The sequence below is a fragment of the Chlamydomonas reinhardtii genome, chromosome 12 (genome assembly GCF_000002595.2).
Source record: "Chlamydomonas reinhardtii strain CC-503 cw92 mt+ chromosome 12, whole genome shotgun sequence".
Classification (NCBI taxonomy): domain Eukaryota; kingdom Viridiplantae; phylum Chlorophyta; class Chlorophyceae; order Chlamydomonadales; family Chlamydomonadaceae; genus Chlamydomonas; species Chlamydomonas reinhardtii.
Window position 1 is genome coordinate 4,090,765 of NC_057015.1, and position 18,205 is coordinate 4,108,969.

The 18,205-nt window shown below is 62.4% G+C and overlaps 3 protein-coding genes across 3 annotated transcripts in view; 1 reads left to right on the forward strand and 2 right to left on the reverse strand.

Annotated features, from left to right (window-relative positions):
* Positions 1–3: 3 nt before the first annotated feature.
* On the reverse strand, positions 4–8,655 carry CHLRE_12g517900v5 (uncharacterized protein). Its single transcript, XM_043068332.1, has 19 exons — positions 8,080–8,655; positions 7,250–7,516; positions 6,770–6,874; positions 5,957–6,100; positions 5,556–5,669; positions 5,130–5,240; positions 4,775–4,943; positions 4,379–4,572; positions 4,098–4,169; positions 3,702–3,842; positions 3,349–3,507; positions 2,985–3,116; positions 2,660–2,818; positions 2,303–2,493; positions 1,925–2,063; positions 1,604–1,690; positions 1,210–1,410; positions 872–990; positions 4–697 (listed from the first exon to the last, which is right to left on the reverse strand). Exons 1-19 carry the CDS (start codon positions 8,479–8,481, stop codon positions 514–516), a joined length of 3,090 nt encoding a protein of 1,029 aa, XP_042918427.1. The 5' UTR covers positions 8,482–8,655; the 3' UTR covers positions 4–513.
* A 96-nt stretch (positions 8,656–8,751) lies between these two features.
* On the forward strand, positions 8,752–13,133 carry CHLRE_12g517925v5 (uncharacterized protein). The gene is made up of 5 exons (XM_043068333.1): positions 8,752–9,230; positions 9,478–9,596; positions 9,758–10,722; positions 10,856–10,973; positions 11,229–13,133. The coding sequence occupies exons 1-5, from the start codon at positions 9,085–9,087 to the stop codon at positions 11,357–11,359; spliced, it is 1,479 nt and encodes a 492-aa protein (XP_042918428.1). The 5' UTR covers positions 8,752–9,084; the 3' UTR covers positions 11,360–13,133.
* Positions 13,134–14,930: 1,797 nt separating this feature from the next.
* Positions 14,931–18,205, reverse strand: part of CHLRE_12g517950v5 (uncharacterized protein) — a 4,111-nt gene continuing 836 nt past the window's right edge. The window contains exons 2-7 of the mRNA XM_043068334.1: positions 17,738–17,875; positions 17,538–17,666; positions 16,822–17,440; positions 16,393–16,457; positions 15,976–16,199; positions 14,931–15,863 (exon numbers count right to left, since the gene is read on the reverse strand). Coding sequence (XP_042918429.1) covers positions 16,439–16,457; positions 16,822–17,440; positions 17,538–17,666; positions 17,738–17,875 — 905 coding nt within the window. The 3' untranslated portion in view covers positions 14,931–15,863; positions 15,976–16,199; positions 16,393–16,438. The remainder of the gene's footprint in view (positions 15,864–15,975; positions 16,200–16,392; positions 16,458–16,821; positions 17,441–17,537; positions 17,667–17,737; positions 17,876–18,205) is intronic.

Below are 18,205 nucleotides of genomic sequence, written 5' to 3' on the forward strand. Positions count from 1 at the left end.
CTCAGAGTTTCGTCGTCGTTATACAGTTGCTTGATTGGCCTTTGCGTTTGCCATCATGTCAAACCTGTGCCAACCTGACAGCCTCTCTCGACTCTCTTGGGGCTGCCCTCTCCCTGCGCTTCTGTGTGCATACTTCCTGTGCTGCTGTGCACCACCTAATGCCCGTGCGCCGCACTCAAAATCGGGCCCGTACTATCAACAAGAAGAGCATCGCATCACAGTGAATGCAGCTCGCACCGTACGGCGTAGTCTCTCCGTCAGCACCACCAAAACAGCCGTGAACTCTCCTGCACCCCTCAACATACGGTAACGTTACGTTAACTTGTACTCAGCTTGCCTCAGTCCTTCTTCATGCTATCCCGCAGCGCAACCCGCTGTTTCGGTTGCAGCGAAGTTGCGGACACACCAATCTCCATACCCCCTCAACGTAACGAACACACGCGTACACACACACACACACACACACACACACACACACACACACACACACACACATTGCTGCAAGCCCAGCGCTTATGCGCGGGCCTTGGCCTTCTGCTTGCCGCCACTCTTGGCGGTCTCCGCCTCCTTGGCTGTCCCGTTGCTGCTGCCATTGGCGCTGCCGTTGGCTGCCGCGGCCGCTGCCGCCTGCTGCTGCACCTCCTCCACCGGCACAATCCGCTGCGGCTGGAACATGTAGACGTTGTAGATCACGTTGCTGCAAGGGGCGGGGCCGGCAAGGGAAGAGGCTGAGACTACGGATTTCAAAGGACGTGGACACAAGCATTGCTAACAACATTACGGTTGCGACCAGCAAGCTCCGCTCACTGCAGCAGAACCCGCCAACGCCCTCATCTGACACCCCCAGCCCCTCCCTCTCCCGCTCTCTCACCGGCGGATCTGCGCCGTCATGTCCACAAACAGGTTGTAGCCCTCCAGCTTGAACTCGGTCAGCGGATCCTTGCTGGCGTAGCCGCGCAGTCCCACCGCCTGCTGCAGGAACTTGATGGCCTGTGGGCGCGGCGGCAGTGATGGGCGGGGAGTATGAGCTAGAGGTCCGAGTGTTTCTGCTTGCAGAGTGCGCACCGCGCCTCCGCGTTTGAGCGGACAACGTATACGGTACACACGTTCTCCACATGCACAGCGCCAAAGCTTCCTTGTGCACAGCGCCGACGCCCCCTCCCCCTCCCCAACCCACACACGCACATGCACACACGCGCACACACGCACCTGCAGGTGCTCCTTCCAAAGGCTGTCGGTCTGGCTGAGCACGAAGAACTTCTGCACCTCCGCCATCAGGCCCGGCTGCACTGCGTCCACCATCTGCACCTTCTTCTCGTAGGCGTCCACGCACACGCGGTGCAGGTGCACGCGCAGGCCCTCGAAGCCGCTCTCGTTGGCCACCTTGAGCAGCTCGTCGCCAGTCAGACCCTGGGGGTGCGGGAGGGAGGGGTGGCGTGAACGTGAGGTTGGGTGTAGTCGGGGGCGAGGCTGGCAGGTCAAAGCTCAACCGCACGTACATCACAGCTGCCGTACACGTGACGCGCCCATGTACTCGCTCGAACCCCCCGCCGCGTCCCTCTCCGCCCCCTGCGGCCCCCTCCTGTCCACCCCTCCCCCTCACCTCCAGCAGGTAGCAGTACTGCACCATCTTGGCGGCCAGGCTGTCCAGCTTCCACTCGGCCGGCTCCGTGGACTTGTCCACGTTGGCCTGCAGTGAAGGTGAAGGTGCCGCAGGGGGAGGAGGGGCAGGAGGAGCAGGAGGAGGGGGGATGTTAAGTAGATGAGACCGGGGCAGGTGCAAGAGGCCAGCAGCACTGTGGACAAGTAGCGGGGCGTCGGGGCGCGCCCAGGCCGCACCTTGCAGAGCGCACCGTATTCATGTTACGTCGCAGTCGCAGCAGCACACCGCATCTCCCGCTGCGCCCCACCCCTCCCTCCTCACCTCCAGGATGTCGTCTGCGGTCTTCTCCGCGTACTCGCGCATCATCTGCGCCAGGTCGGGCGCCAGCAGCGCCTTGCGCCGCTCCGCGTAGATCTTGTCGCGCTGCGTGTTGACCACCTGGTCGTAGTCAAACAGGTTCCTGCGGGAAGGAGAGGATAGGGGAGAGGAGAGAGGGGCGGGCGGGTGAGTGCGCGAGCGAAGGGCGTGTAGGAAGGAGGTAGCGGGAGGCGCAAGGACCTGTGTACCTCGACCTTGACCACGCCCAGCCCAATCCTTTCGCATTCACCGCACAGCTGTAGCCACGACCTCCCAAAACACGCACATACACACACACACACCGCATCTCATCGCATTACAGCAGCGGCAGCCCCCACTCACTTGCGGATGTCGAAGAAGTAGGCCTCCACGCGCTTCTGCGCCGTGTCCAGCGCGTCGCTGAGCATGGAGCTCTCCATGGGCAGGTCCTCCACCTGGAAGGCCACCATGAGGCCCTTGATGCGGTCGCCGCCGAACACGCGGAACAGCGGGTCCTCCAGAGACAGGAAGAAGCGGGTGGAGCCGGGGTCGCCCTGCAGCCCGGGAGGAAGGTGGGGAGGGTGATGAGGGTGGCGACGCATGACACGTATCATGGATGACGAAACTCCTGGCTTCCTGCCCCTGCCGCGTCGGCCCTCCTACCCCTCCTCCGCCGTCTTCCCCCTCCCGCCCTTCCCACCCCAGCCTCCTGCGGCGCACCTGGCGACCGGAGCGGCCGCGCAGCTGGTTGTCGATGCGGCGCGACTCGTGGCGCTCCGTGCCGATGACGTGCAGGCCGCCCAGCCCCACCACCTCGGCCTTCTCCACCTCCGTCACCGCCTTGTACTCGGACAGCATGGCGCCGAACGCCTCACGCAGCTGCGAGTGCGTTTTGAGGGAAGGGAGCGCATGGAGTTGGTGCCAGGGGCAGAGTACGGGGCGGCAGGGCGCACACACTTGGGGTTTGGCACATGTACACATCCCGAAGCGGCTGCCACCATGGTTCCAGCCCCTGCCATCCCGCCCCCCAGCCCCCCTGCCTCACCTTGAGCAGCTCGGGGTCCTCGGTGTGTCCCTTCTCACACGCCACGGACAGCCGGTCCTCCGCCTCCAGCTCCGACAGCTGCCGCGTGCCCCACGCCGCCACAGCCGCAGTCACAGCGGACTTGGCCATGGACTGCACAGCACCAACGGAGGAAGATGCGTGTGGGGGAACACGGTAAGTGCGGAACAGGCAAGACCAGCTGGCAGGGTGTTCACGCCATCACGCCCTCTCGAGGAGCATGTCCGATGCATACATACACGGCGGGCCATCGTGCTGCGCCACGACATTAACAAAGCGACTGCAGCCGCTCATGTGGAAGCCTCCCAGTCCCCGCGGTAGCGACACAACGCAAGGGGGCACGCACCATGGTGTTAGCACTGAGCTCGCAGGGGAAAAGCGAGGGGTTGGCGGCCCAGTTGCGCACGCGCGCCTTGCCGTCCTTGCCCACGCGGAAGGGGTTGTTGTCGTCCTCCACGATGGTCACCACCTCGGGCATTAGCATCTCACGCAGCTTCAGGCGGGCCTGCGTGTGGTTGGGAGGTGGGAAGTGAGGGGATCCGGAGGTGGTTTAGGGCGGGTGCGAGGTGCGTGGAGGTGCGCTACAGTGCGCGCTACCCGGCCAGAGCTGACGCATACACATGAACACATACGGTACAAATGAACACACATTATACACGCATGAGCAAATACACGCATGTAACCACCAACGAAGCGCACCATGTAGTCGGCGTTACCGCCCAACAGGATATCGGTACCGCGACCGGCCATGTTCGTGGAGATGGTGACGGCGCCCTTGCGGCCGCTCTGCGCCACAATCTCGGACTCACGCTCCACGTTCTCGGGCTTGGCGTTCAGCACCTGCGCGTGGCGTATGCGCGCGTGCGTGTTCGGTGCGGGCACGTATGGAACGCGCATGACAATGTACACATGTTTAACCACCCGTTCCACGTTTCACATGTGTTCCCCGTGTGCTTCTGGCGTGTGCACGTGCGCGAATTCCATCCGACTGGCTCTCCTGCCCCCTCCCTGCGCGACTGTTTCCTTACGGGATTGGTTCAACGTTAACCCCCTCCCTGCGCCCCAAAGGGCGCCCGCTCCTCGCGGCTCACGCACCTGATGGCGGATGCCCTCCTCCTGAAGCATGGCCGACAGGATCTCGCTCTTCTCCACACTGGTGGTTCCCACCTGCGGGCGAGGAGACGGCGTTGGATCACGCTCAGCACTTCACTCGGAGCCGAGCACGGCGACACCCACCTTGGGTTTCAAGCCGCTGGGTCTTCCCCCCCGCGCAGCCTTTCTTACCGCCCCACCCTGCGCCTTCCACTCCCTCTGTCTCCGCCCCTGCGTGTCCCTAGTGCGTGTGTAACCCCTCCCCCCCCCCCAAATGTGCTCACCAGCACGGGCCGGCCGGTCTTGTGCATGCGCTTCACCTCCGTGACCACCGCCTTCCACTTGTACTGCTCCAGGCGGAACACCACATCCGGGTTGTCCTGGCGGCTGATGGAGCGGTTGGTGGGCACCACGGCCACAGGCAGCTTGTAGATGGAGTCGAACTCAGACACCTCGGTGGCGGCGGTACCAGTCATACCTGCAGCGCGGCAGCGACAGCAGGGCACGAGGCCGTGAAGAAGCGGGTAGGAGTCGTTTGTTTCCCCGTCTGCAGAAGGAGAAGGCTTTTCCGTCCTGCCTCGCGCAGCCTGTCCTATGCCTCCTCCTTCGGCACATTTTGACGCCGCTCGTTTGCCGCGCCCCTGCATCAGTCCCAACCGTGTGCCCCCGCCCGCACGCACCCGCCAGCTTGGGGAAGCCGCGGAAGAAGGCCTGGTAGGACACGGAGGCCAGGGTGATGTTCTCGTTCTGGATCTCCAGCCCCTCCTTGGCCTCCACAGCCTGGTGCAGGCCGTCGCTCCAGCGGCGCCCGGGCATGGTGCGGCCAGTGAACTCGTCCACGATGATCACCTGCAGGGAGGTGGGGGCGGCGGCGGGGAGTGGGTGCTGTTTAGCGCTGATTGCGGTTGTTGACATCCACGCAGCATTGCTGGCTTGTTGCCTGGGCCACATTGCCCTCGCCTGAGCTCCCCAAAGATCCCGCGAGCCCGTCCTCCACGTCCTGCCCCCCTGGCCCCCGCATCCGCCCTGGCCCACCTCTCCGGCCTTGACAATGTAGTTGACGTTCTTGATCTGCAGCTCCTTGGCCTTGAGCGCGTTGATGATGTAGGAGGCCCACTGGGTGCGCGGGTCGTACAGGTCAGTCACCTGCAAGGGGGATGGGGCATTCACGTGGAGAACAGAGTGAGCAAACATAAACATGAAGTGCCGACGGTGGCAAGGAGGCAGGAAGGCGGTACGGGTGCGTCCCAGGCGTGGCGATACGGCAGCGGCCTGGGCCAGGCGGTACATAGTACACCTCAACAAACCGCAAACAGGTCATCATTCCATCCTGTGCTGCACCCATTCGGCCATTCCCAAACACCTCCAAGCTTCTGCTTTTGCCAACTCCCGCTACCCTCTTGCTGCTCTCTTCCCGCTGCCCTCTTCCCGCTGCCTCCTCCCTCCCACCCCTGCCCCCACCTGCAGCACGTCTTCCACCGCCTCGTATCCGTCCTCCGTCAGCAGCACCGACTTCTGCTTCTCGTCCACGGTGTAGTGCACGTCGCGGGACAAGGCGTCCGCGATCTTGTGCGCCTGTGGGGGCCGGCAGGTGCAGGTGTATTCACGTTCGCGCCCGAGCGCCATACGGTGTAGTGCATGGTATGCCGGTTGCATGTGGTGTTACGTGCAGGCTCGGTAAACGGGGGCCTGACCCAAGCCCCATCTTAACACCGCCATCGTGCTGGTCCTCCTGTCCTGTGCTCCAGGTGCCAGCTCCTGCTCCTGCTCTGGCTCCAGGCGCCTGCTCCGGCTCCGCCAGCTCCCGCTGCTGCTCCCGTCTCACTGCCCCCCCCACACACACGCGGCCCGGCTCTCCTCACCTTGACGTACTTGGTGGAGGGCTTGTCGCTCATGCCGCTGATGATGAGCGGCGTGCGCGCCTCGTCAATGAGGATGGAGTCCACCTCATCAATGACGCAGAAGTTGAAGGGCGTGGCCTCACGCAGCACCAGCTCGGCGGGGGCCTGACAAAGCGGAGGGCGGGGTGTCGACGAGGAGGGACGGATCAGCGATTGCGACGGTGCTGGCGGGCCGGGTCGGTCCCGGCCTCTGTCCGTGGCACAGCCGTGCGGAACAGGCGCTCGTGCCCGGGCCTACAGCGCAGTGGCTGGGCATTGCAGGCATGCTACTGTTCCCGCTACTAATCCATGTGTCTCATGCAAACACACCCCGGCTTCTGGGTGTAGTTGCAAGAGGCACCCTGCACCTGGCCAAACCGCCGCCTGGTGTGCAGGCTGCCGCTCATGCTGCTGTGACGCCACTCCGTGGCTGCCGAGCGCTTTGCAGCTGCGCCTGCTCCGCTGCTTTGAGCGGCACATGTGCCCATCCCACAGCACGTAACGCAATGGCCTCCAGCACCCCTCCGCGGCCAGTTCCTCCAACCCTTTCGTCCTTCTGCGTCTGAAAGACCCCTGCCCGCAGCCTCGTTCCTCCACCAGCCCTCTCCACCAGCCCTCTGGTCCTCCCTCCTGCCCGCCTCCCGCGCAAGTGCGCAGCTCCTCATGCCACCCTAGTCCTCCCCAGTGTCTGTGCTGTGCTAGTCCCGCCCTCCCTCCTCCCTCCTCCCTCCTCCCTCCTCCCTCCTCCCTCCTCCCTCCTCCCTCCTCCCTCCTCCCTCCTCCCTCCTCCCTCACCGCCGCCAGGTTGTCGCGCAGGTAGTCAAAGCCCAGCTCGCTGTTGGTCACGTACGTCACGTCGCAGGCGTAGGCGGCGCGGCGCGCCTCGGGCTTCAGGTCAGCCTGCAGGGTTAAGAGGGTGGGGGCGGGGTTGGGGGAGGGCGTATGGGCATTGGATACATGGCTGCATGCTTGCACAGCTAGGTGGCTGAGCGTACTGAGAGAAGTAGGCGCGCCCTGCCCACCACCGAACGCTGATACCAGCACGATGTAGACACTAGCCCCATCCGACTCCAAACCAGTCCTCGCTTGCTTTGCCATCCCTCGTCACCCCGCCCCTCCCTTGTGGGTCCTGGACATCAACTCACCCAGGTATTGGTAGCAAGTACCCTCCCTCCTCTCTCCTACCGCCTCCAGCCCTCCCTTTGCTCCGCTCTTATTTTGGAGTTGACATGAACTAACCCCCCCTCCCTCGCCCCTTTCTTGCCACCGGCGCACCTGGATTAGGCCCACGGACAGGCCCAGGAAGCGGTGCACCTGGCCCACCCACTCCGAGTCACGGCGTGCCAGGTAGTCGTTCACCGTCACCACGTGCACGCCGCGACCCGTCAGCGCGTTCAGGTAGGCGGGCAGCACCGCCACCAGCGTCTTGCCCTCGCCGGTGCGCATCTCCGCAATCTGGCCCTCGTGCAGGATCATGCCGCCAATGAGCTGCACGTCGAAGGGGCGCAGGCCCAGCACGCGGCGGGAGCCCTCGCGCACCACCTGAGGGTTCGGGGGAGGAGGCCGTGTGGGTTTGGCGGTTGCATGGTGGGGGCCATTGGGAGCGGGTGACGAGGATGCGGCTGGAATGCGGAGGAAGGATTGGGAAAGCGGCTTGGGAGTGGTGCAGAGTTGTGGCGCATACGTTTCGGTGCTGTGCCGGTTGCCACGGCCGGTCTGGCCATCTGGGTCGGTCCCACACAAGCTCCATAGGCAATGCGGGGCCACGAGCACAGCTTTGCACATGCCTGTGCCGCGTCTGCCAGGGGCCGTGTGGCGCCACCAACCGCTACGTCCCACGCTGGAATGCCATGACGCTTTCAACCCGCACCGTGTCACTGCTGCAATGAACAATACGCGTAGCTCTCAGGCCCCGGCTCACATAGAGTGGAAAACTATCAAACGCCGGAGGCTGCATGATCCTGGCGTGCCTGAGTTTCACCAAGCGGAGGTGCTGGCCTCCAGAGCCGGACGGAACCCCGTGCGTGTCCTCCACGGGGTACGTGCCAACCGACATCCAAGCTCACGCCCACCGGCTCCACACCGGCTAGCTCCCTGCGCCTCACCGCGAATGCCTCCGGCAGAATGCTCTCCAGCGACTCGCCCTTCTTCACGCGCTCCTTGAACTCCGTGGTCTTAGCGCGCAGCTGGTCATCGGACAGAGCCTGCATGGCCGGCTCCAGAGCGTTCACCTGGTCCACACGCGACTGGTACTTATTACGAGTACCGGCCGAGGGATCGGTCTTAAAAAGCTTGTTGAAGAAAGCCTCTACGCGCACAGCTCCGCGAGCGGAGCGGCGAGCCTTCAGACCGGGCGCAGTGCGGAGCCCCGCCGAGCGGCCCAAGAGCGCATCAGCAGCACCCGGCTGACCCAGAGAGCGAGGAAGCGCGGGCGCCTGAGGCACCGAGCGGCGCGAACCGGCAGCACGGCCGTGCGCCACAGACTGCCGACCACCGAGCAGCTGCATTCTTGAGCCTAGATTTGATAAGCAGTGGATCTAAAGCCCAAATACTACGGTAGCAAGGTCGATTTTCTGTTTAGAGCGCCGAACCGAGGTCGACTCTGACGCAAGCAGCAAAACGGTGGCCAGGCAGTGAACGCAACCACGTAAACACGATGCCTATTACGATGCCTATTTGGGTGACAAATCGACACAAGCTCACCAAGAATAGCTGGGTAGACACAAAACGAGATTGCTAGTTTTTTTTGCTGCCAATCACGCAGAGGCCCTCTACCGGCTGCTTCTTTGACATGTCTATTACGCCCATTGTGAAGCTTTATTATCTGCGACCTAAAACGTGGGACCGGTTGGCACTCGTTGCAGCTTTTCAACCCAACACCACCACTTGTCCCCACTTAAGGGTGTCTTCAATGGGTGGTGAGACATACACGAGCAGAAACTATATTATAACAGACCTGCGCGCATAGAAACAGAGACTTTTGTTCTCGAAGCGCGGCCATGTCCGGACTCGCGTGTTAAAAGCGCGTTGTCTCGGACCGCTGAGGCTAGGATAAGCGGCTTCTTGGACGCTGCGTTCCAGCGTGGCCCCCCGCGAAGAGCCCTCCGGCGATGGACCAAAACAGTACACTCCGGAGCGCCTCGCCAGTGCCGCCCCTGAGTGCGGAGGCGAGCGGAGGACATGTTGTTCCTCTCCCAGCACTTCCGGGCGCAAATGGCAGCTCCAGTCCCCGGGGGAGCGCGCGCGCAGTCGACAGGTGCGGCTGGGGTCTGCGCGTGACTCGGCTAGGCGGACTCCGGCAGCTCAGCCGGCGGGAGTTTCCGGCTGTACCTGAGGGGGCTGGCTATATTCTACGGCACTACAGCCTTTGATCGGGGTAGTGCGTGTACGGGAGGCACTGAACAGCTTCGTGTGCGCGTGTTGAGGGGCTTTATTGCCCTGACCTCCCTCCATACACGCACACACCGCCCCTCCCTACTCCGCGCCGACGCAACCTGTCACAGGTCACAGGGCGTGAACCTGTCCGCCTCCACGGATGACATCCCCGGACCCGGGCCCGCGGCAGGCATGGGCATGGGCATGGGTGGCGCCGTCACAGGCAGTGGCGTTGCTGCATGCCAAGGTATACGTCCAATACGTCAGAGCAGCCTCAGCTGGACTGGGCAACCAAAGCAATGGACGCTCAACGGCGTATGCAGGTTCTCGCCCACCTGCCACTGTCTGCCTTCGGGAGAGCGGCAGGGGTATCCGGCTATGCCCTTTCCATGCTCACGTGGCATGCAGAGCACGCTGGCATGCCTGGCGACACAATTGACCAGCTAGAACGCCTTGCTGCGCGAGCAGCAGATAGGCGACTCGGGCCAAATGACACGGAGCGGCGGCTAACGGGCGTCCCCTCCTCAATGCTGGCTGGGCCGCCGGTGGTGGGCGGCTTCGGAATGCTGCCGCTCCGAGCGCACCTACGGGGCCGTGAGGCCTTGTGGGCGGCCCGACTCGTCCAGGCAGAAGCTGCCGCGCCCACGGAGCAACACCACCCCTTGCACCGCGTTGTGGCCCTCAGCCTACAACGGCACCATCCCTCGCTGCGCCCATGGACCATGCTCACAGCCCGCCCTGACGTCCGACCCATGGGATGCCAGTTGCCGGGCGACTTGCTGCGCGAGGCTTTGGGCCATCTCCCGCCTGTGAGAGCGGTGAGGACGCCGCCACCAGCGCCAGGCGACTGGTGCTGGGCAGCACCTTTGTGGGGCAATCCGCTCCTGCCTGAGGGTGACCACACCCGACGGCCTGGCCTTGAGGCGCACCATACACGCCTCGCAGCGTGTCGCCACCTGCGCACCGTAGGTGACCTGGTGCAAGCACTGACAGCGGCGGCAGCATGGCGGGCAACACGGCCAGTGGGAGCGACTGGAGGTGTGGCATGGGAGGAATGGGTGCGGCAGCACCTTGACCCAGAGACGCAGCTGCGCGAGCAGCCGGCACTCGAGGGCCTGAATAGCCTTGCAGCAGACATACCAGAGACCTGGCTGGCAGCAGCACGTGCAGTGCAGGAACGGCTCCAGGCTGGGTTGGGCCCCGCCCTGCCCTCGGAATCGGCAGTGGTTCGGCTGATCATGCCTTGCCTTGGCTGGAGGATACCTGGCATGCAGCAACCCCTGACGGCCCTGACAAGGCGGACATACGCGAGGTGCTCACGCGCCTGCTCGCGGCAGACCCCACCAAGCGCGACGCGGCGGCCGCAGGCGAGGGCGAGGAGGCGGCGGCGGCGGCCCTCGCACGCCCCTCGTTCCCCCTAACGGACATCGGTATCAACGCGCCCTATATACTGGCTACGCCATCACTCCGCAAATGTTGTGTAAACCCCTCTAGCCTCGGCCGCAGGCGGTGGAGGACTCGGTGATGGACTGGGCCGAGGCCACGGGCAGCGCCGCGGTGGGGCCCGGCACGCTACGAACCGCGCTGCTCAAGGTCAACGGCAACACAGACGTGGACACGCAGCGTACGTACGTTTCGTTGTCTTTTTGCAGGCTTGCTTAATTTGCAGGGATCATATCGGCGAATGTTTGCAGGTGGCGACGATAGTCACCGATTGATTGCTCCAAACTGCACGTACACAGCCTCTTCTCCATTGTCCTGCTGCCCCCTGCCCTGCGTTTAGTTTGCACGATTGACTGCCCCCGTGATGCTGCCCATTGCCACGCGCAATCCCTAGCTGTGCCGTATCCCCCCCCCCTTTTGGGGTGCATGACTCCAGGCCTTCTACACATGGCTGTCTCTGAGCCACCTCCTGGCCGCTGCATATGGCCACTTCATGCCTCACTTTTGGCCAAGGACAGGGGGTTCCAGCGGCTACTCCACGGCCGAAACCTGCGTGGCATGTGGTAAGAAAGCTCAACGGGCTGTACCTATGGGTGTTGACGGCGGGAGACAGGGGTTCCCCTGGCGGGAGAGTGAGTTTTGGTCGGCGGGAAGCAGGGGAGGAGTGGGCGTGTCGTGTCGGTGTCGACATCGTGCGGGTCGGGGGCGGAGCCCCCGGAAGAATTTTGGGGGTGAACGAAGCGGCGCCAGCCTGTTTCGTCAACTAAACGAAGCCATTTCAAGGAATTCGGCCACTGACGCCGCCCCTGCCTTCGTAAGATACGAGCGCTGAGCAGGCGGCGGCGTGCTTAAGGCAGCACCACTGCCGGCACACAAGCGCGCGAGTGGTGCACAGCCCCCACGCGATGGCGCAAGCCGCCGCGGTGGTGGGGAGGTGTGGCGGCGGCTGGAGGCGCCGCAGGGCCTCCGGCGAGGCCCTGGGCATGCCTCCCGCGCCGTGCTGGCGGCTGCGGCGTCAGGGCCGGGCATAGCTGGACCGCCGCTGGGTGATGCGGCACCCGGCGGCGTGCCATACCCTGGCGCTGAGTGCCAGCGTTGCTAGGCCCCGCCTCTCCCGCAGCGGCACCTGCCGCCACTGCCTGCTCCTGCAGCCTGGCTGACCGCCGTGGCCCATCGCCCGCTGCTGGCTGTAAGGGAGACCCGTAGGACCGAAGTTCACGGGCTGGCGTGTTGTCCTGGGTGGCAGCCGCAGACGTGCGGTGAAGCCAACCTCAAGGGCGACGGTGTTGCTGCGGAAATGCTGCGCCTGTGTGGCTGTGAGCATCTGGTTTCTCTTCCGGTGGAACAGCGTCACTTCTTGGCCAGCATTTCTTTCAGCGGTGCCTTCTGGTAGTTTCTTTGCAGGGTTGGTTCTGGTTTTGCTGGGGTTTCTTGGTTTTGTCTTAAGAGCATGGACCTTCGGGCCGCCTGTCTCTTGCATCACGCACTGACTTCTTGCATGACGTTGGGTACTTGCGCTGCTTTGGTGTTTTGAGGGGGGGTTGGGTTGTAGGGTCGGGACTATGCTTTGTTTTGCTGTGTCTGGAGGGGAGGGGTGGGGTACGTATCCATATTGCGAGCAGGATTGGGTAAGGACGAGGAGGAGGCTAGCTGCGTCGTGCTCAAGAGTGTCACGAAGGCGGACGCTCCCAAAGCGAAGCTAGGCGATTTCTCTTAGCTGCCGGGGCTGCGGGAGGAGGGCCTACTAACCTACATGCGCGTGCTCAGCACGGAGCAGGGTGGGGGACTCCTGGGGGTTTAGAATCTTCCAAATTATACCCCATGTCATCTATACTGCGCGTGTGTTTGTTTCTTTCGCATTCACACAACGATACCCCATGCCTCAACAGAGTATAGCAGCTTGCAAGTTATTTGACATGGTCAGGTTGCGACATATGGACATGTGAATTGCGACATACGACATTGCGACATAACGCACATACAGCCCAAACGCATCCAAACCCGCCAAACATATTGTGGATGCATTCAATATGCCTCTGGTAAGCGTGGAACGCCGTGGCACACAACAAAACGTGTCACGGTTGCCACGGTGGTGGTGGCGTGGCGTAGGGTGCGGCCAGTGGGAGGAGCTTGTGGCTATGCTAGCGCAATGCACCGCCGCAAAGCTGGGAGATGTTACTTGCATGAGCTCCAGGACGCGTAGCTATGCAAATGTGGGCGAGTCTTGGTATGTCGGTATGTCGTATGTTGCTATGTCACATGTCGCATGTCGCAACCTTGCCATGTCAAACAATTTGCACACAGCCATACAGAGCAATGAGAGCGTTCGAAATCATACTCGGAATGTGAGAAGGGTTTCTGGGTGCTTAGACGTGCGACACTAGATATGGGCCCCAAAACTAGGATGCCTCCCACCCCCAGCGTGCCCGGTACGTACGGTTGGCTTGCCCCTTCCCCCGAAGGGGGAGGGGCGAAAGCCATTGCGGTCGCATCGAGTCCCAGGCGGGGCCCCCTCGGTTATTCCAGTTTTATGTGCAGTTACGTCGGGAAACCCGAACGTAGCCAGAATTCTTGTGCAAATAATACGCCATTCAATTTGTCCCAAGCGATGCATAACTTTGCGGAAACGCAAGGGAGACGTCAGACTAGAGGCGAAGGGATTGGAGGCGTTGGAGGATCCCGGCGCTCGATAGCGCCATCAATAGCGCCATCGGGTTGCTTGTCAACCGCGGACTTGTGGTAGACGATGATACTTCAAGGCAATAAACGTTTGACAAAACATTGTGAGTGCGAAGCGCTTGCGACCTCGCCGATCGGCAAAAGCAGCGACGCCGTTTGCTTCAACTCGATACATCAGCAGCGCTGATTCTGTGGTATCAACGGTGCATACTATCGTGGTGACGATTTCGCGGAATCATGTGCAACATCTCGGGGCCCCCCACCCCCCCACCCCCCCGCCCCCGCCCCCGCCCCGCCCGCGCTCTCTCGCCTTGGCTCGCACACAGTCCGGGCACCGGGCATCCCTCCCCCCGCACCCCCCTCCCACCCCGTTCGCACAACTGCGACTGCGCGGAACTGGATGCTGGGAATGAGCCCATAGCCGATAGCTGCACGATAGCGATAGAGCGATAGCTGGGATCGGGGGTAAAATCTCGTCATGCCTGGCCTCCAATGGTGCGCAATGCGACAGGGGGAGGGGGCAAGCCGGGGTACTGCGTAGCGGTAGGTGTTTCGTCAGTAGCTGCCCAAGATTTTGTGTTGAAGATTTCGGAGAAGCCATGCCAAATGCAGAAAAGATGCGTGGGTATGGAGGGGTAGGTCCATATTAAACATTTGTGGATACAGGTGACCCGGGGTATTGTTGCACTTTTCCACATATTGGGCCATAAGGTGGAGGGCGGTGTGCCCGTGGCGCAGGGCTCCTATCTTAATGTCTCCAGACATTAATTGGCCATTTTGGCCGTTTCCTAGACATTCCTCCCGGGGGCTAATGTCTGGGGCGAGACTTTGTTGGCCCGGGTTTGGGGCGGGTTTTGTCCCGATTCCTATGGAGGAGCCCCCAAACCGCCATGTGCCCAGACAAAAGACGGCGGCCACCGGGCCGGTTTTGTCTGGAGCTAGACATTACCCCAAAAACAAGATACGACCCCTGCCGTGGCGAGGTGTTGTGGTGTACTGGTGGTTTGGTCAGTTTCCGGCTCGGTTTCCCTTTGTGGTGCCTCGGCACCGACGTTTCCGGACATGGGCCTCCGGGCCAAGACATTGCGCGTCTGTGACGCCGACGAGAAAATGTGTGGTGCTTGCGTTTGATGGGGATGTCGGCAGACCTCTGGCCTGTCGCGCCTTGTTGTGCGTTGGTGCTGCCGCCAAAAGACCTAAACGAGATGAGGGGTGTTACGTGGCGGTGGGGCTTTGGCGGGCTTCGGCTTGGCTTCGACTCATGTGCGTAGCACTATGAAGGTCGGCAGTCAACCAGGGGGCGGGTGTTGTTTCTCTGGGTCGCAGATGGCCCTTCGCGGCGTGGGTGCGGCGTGCCCCCGCTTGTCGGGCTGTCCCTTCAATTGTACTCCGCATCCATAAGCCCACCATGAAGTTAGTAACTGGCACGCGCTTTGGGCCACTGGTCCACAAGAGGGTTCTGCAGAAGGAGTTACAGCCGGGGACCGGGGTTTTGCAGGTAGCACATGTACGGCGTGATGGCGCGCGGAGGGTGCGGTATGGCTTCCCGCACATGTTGCACGCCGCACTCTGCCCGCCCGCACACATCGTATTTACACTAAAAGCATGTGCTCCACGGTCTTTGACAGCAACTTAGCTGTTGCCTGCCCGCCCAACGTCATGGTTTCGTCTCGTGCGTATGAGGGTGAGGTGGGGTTCAAGGAACAAGGTGTGGCCTGCCGCAAACTAACTCAGCCGTGGTCCGCCTCACCTAGTGAACGTATTCGCACTATGCAGCTGCAATACACGTAGTTGCTGGCATTTCTTTGGGGTTCTTGGGTATGATGCCGCGAAAATGTTAGCATGCCGCACCAAACGAAAATTGCAAACAGCATCAAACTCGTCGGGACGCTATACAGAAATCTATTATAATATTGTTAATGACTTTTGGCGCCTTCTGCGATGTGCGAAGCGGCACTAAGTCCGGTCAACCGACCGCCGACGCATTCGTGCATGTCGAAAAACCCTGGGTGCCCGGCAAGTGGCCAACTCCAAATGTGACCCGGCAGCCTTCATGGGTATGGTCGGTACAGCTGAAGTCCGGGAGGAGGGCCCGAAACTCTAAGAGCCCAGTACGCACGGGGCCCGGGACAACAATACCCCCGGTTCAACAATACCCAGGGTCACCTGTAGACATCCCGACTTTCACACAACGATGATCCCGACATGTCAGGAATTTGTCCCACAACACTATTGGCGGCGACAATATGCACTGACCACCGGCAAATGCTCTTGCAGAGTAGCTAACGTGCATCTTATACCCACAGGAATGGCCAAGTCCAGCATGACAGCATCACCACTTCTCATCCCAGGAACGCCAGCCAATGGTCTGATCTACAGCCTTCCCAATGGACTCAGGTCAAAGTGCAATGTGCATGAGATAAATGTGCGTGTGCGTAGTACGGTGGCTGTGCACCAACGCTCTGGTGCACTAGGTGCACAGCCACCGTACTACGCACACGCACATTTATCTCATGCACATTGCACTTTGACCTGAGTCCATCAATCAGCTGCACCGGCTTGTGCTTGACAGCCGAAAGCCTTGAAGCCTTACCGCCGCGGTCTCCCATGAACTGCACTGATACGCTGGCAGTACTGCAGTTACCGGCCAGCGGAACCAGCTGTTGATGGCGTCCTTCATGTCAAGTAGAGAACCTCCTGGTGCAACTAGCGGCCCTTCAGTGCGCAACTGCGGGCAAGCCGGGGAGAGGCGGGCAGGGGCAGGGATTAGAATGCTGGGGCTCAGGAGTCGTGCAGAGCAGCACAGCAGAGAAACAGCACGACTGTTTGGGCTCTGGTAGTATGGACGGAGGTTTCAGAGGCTTTGAGCCCGCACCCAGTACTCTTCTCCAACTACCAATGCAGCTTGCCCCTTCACTCACCATTGCCACACAACAGCCTACCGTCACTCCACGACAGTCAGCATGCTCACAGAACACACGTGTGGCTGCACGGTGCGTGGAAAGGGACGACAGGGCTTTGTCAGGGCTCGCTTACGTGACTTGAAGGACCACGGTTGATGTACGGACAGCGAGGTGCCTTCGTGTAAACATGAAGAAAGCGTGCACCTCCCTAAACATTCTCCACCACTTCACCCACACCCACACACCCCGCCCAGCGACGCGTTCCGATGCCACCACGCCGTCCCACCACACCCAACGCTGCCTCCCGCCGCACCGGATGGTCCCTTGTAGTGCTGCAGCAGCACCGCGCCCCAGGCGTCGCTACCAGCAGTCCAGCATTGCAGAGGTAAGGGCGCCCACTCCCCTGAACTCCTCCTCATTCCTCCCCAGCACTGCTCCTCAGCTCACCTCTCGTTGGCGGTCAGGTCCACCACCGCCGCCTCCTCGTTGGCGGTCAGGCCCACCACCGCCGCCGCCGAGCCGCCGCCGCCGCTGCCACCACTGCCACCGGCGCCGCCCTTCATCGCCTTCTTCTTCGCCCGCCAGTTCTGCTGGATGATACGGTTTTTGCAGCGCTTGCAGTCGCCGCACTTGCCGCATTTGCTGGGCACCCCGCCCGCCGCCCTGCCGGCCTTCACCGCCTCCGCGTGCGCCGGGTCGTACAGGCCGACCCCGCGCGCGAAGGCGGTGGCGCCGCCCGCCTTGCCACGGATGCTGCAGGCCTCCAGGTAATCCGATTCCTGAATGTCCAGCGGCATCATGGGCGGCGGCTGAGAGCAGGCCGGTACCGCTGCCGCCAGCGCCGCCGCCGCGGCACTCGTGGCGGCGGCCATCGCCTCTAGCTGCGCAGAGCTGCATGAGCCGAGGTCCGTGACCATCGTGCAGCTCCAGTTGGTGGGCGTGGCGCCGGCTGGCAGCAGCATTGGCGGAACCCCGTGCCACCACCGGCGCCCACACTCGGGTACTCGGTCTCCACGTGCCCCAGGCCCACCCCAGATGTGGCCGTGACCGACCAGCTGGTGCACCTCTGCACGGGCGGGAGGAGTGGGGCGTGGGACTCAGCGTCAGGAAGCAGGAACGGGGTCATGGGACCCATGCCTCATACATCCCTCCCGCCCGCCCACCTGCCGGCCGGCTCTCTCCACGGGGAACAAACAGGAAGTCTACGGGCGTGGCGCGCCCGACACTGTCGCAGCGCGTGTGGCCACCCGCTCCGCGGAAATCGCTGTCATATTGGCCGCCCATACCACAGCCTGTGTGAAGGAGGGTCGCGGTGTCGGTGGGCCCTCGGTGGGTCGCGGTCGGTCCCCGAACTGCAACTCACCGTCCGGGCGGCCCAGGACGAAGCTGTTCTTGATCACGGCGCCCGCCGCGTCCACCGCGCCCTGGTGGGGGCCGACGAACTCCGCAAACGGCTCCGAGGCGTCCAGCAGCGCGTCGAAACCCTTCTGCTGCAGCGCACCTGCGAGGCACGGCACGGCACATTACGAAACAAACAGCAAGGGGTGCAAGCAGGAGCAGCCACTCAACAGCAGCCGATGCTTGCGCCCGTTCCCTTCACGCGCAGAACAGAAACACAGGTTGTGGTGTCATTGCAGTCGGAGAACCAGCGCTGGGACGTCTTTCTGGCGCTGCAGTTCAGTCAGCACCAGGACTGGTTTGAGCAGCGCTCCTTGGGTTTGGCAGAACTCCCGTTGCTGAACAAGGGGCCGAACACCTATTTCGAAGCCGGCAACAACGCTGCGCACAGCCCCCCGCCCGCTGTCGTGAGCCGAATTGTCGGCTTCGAAAT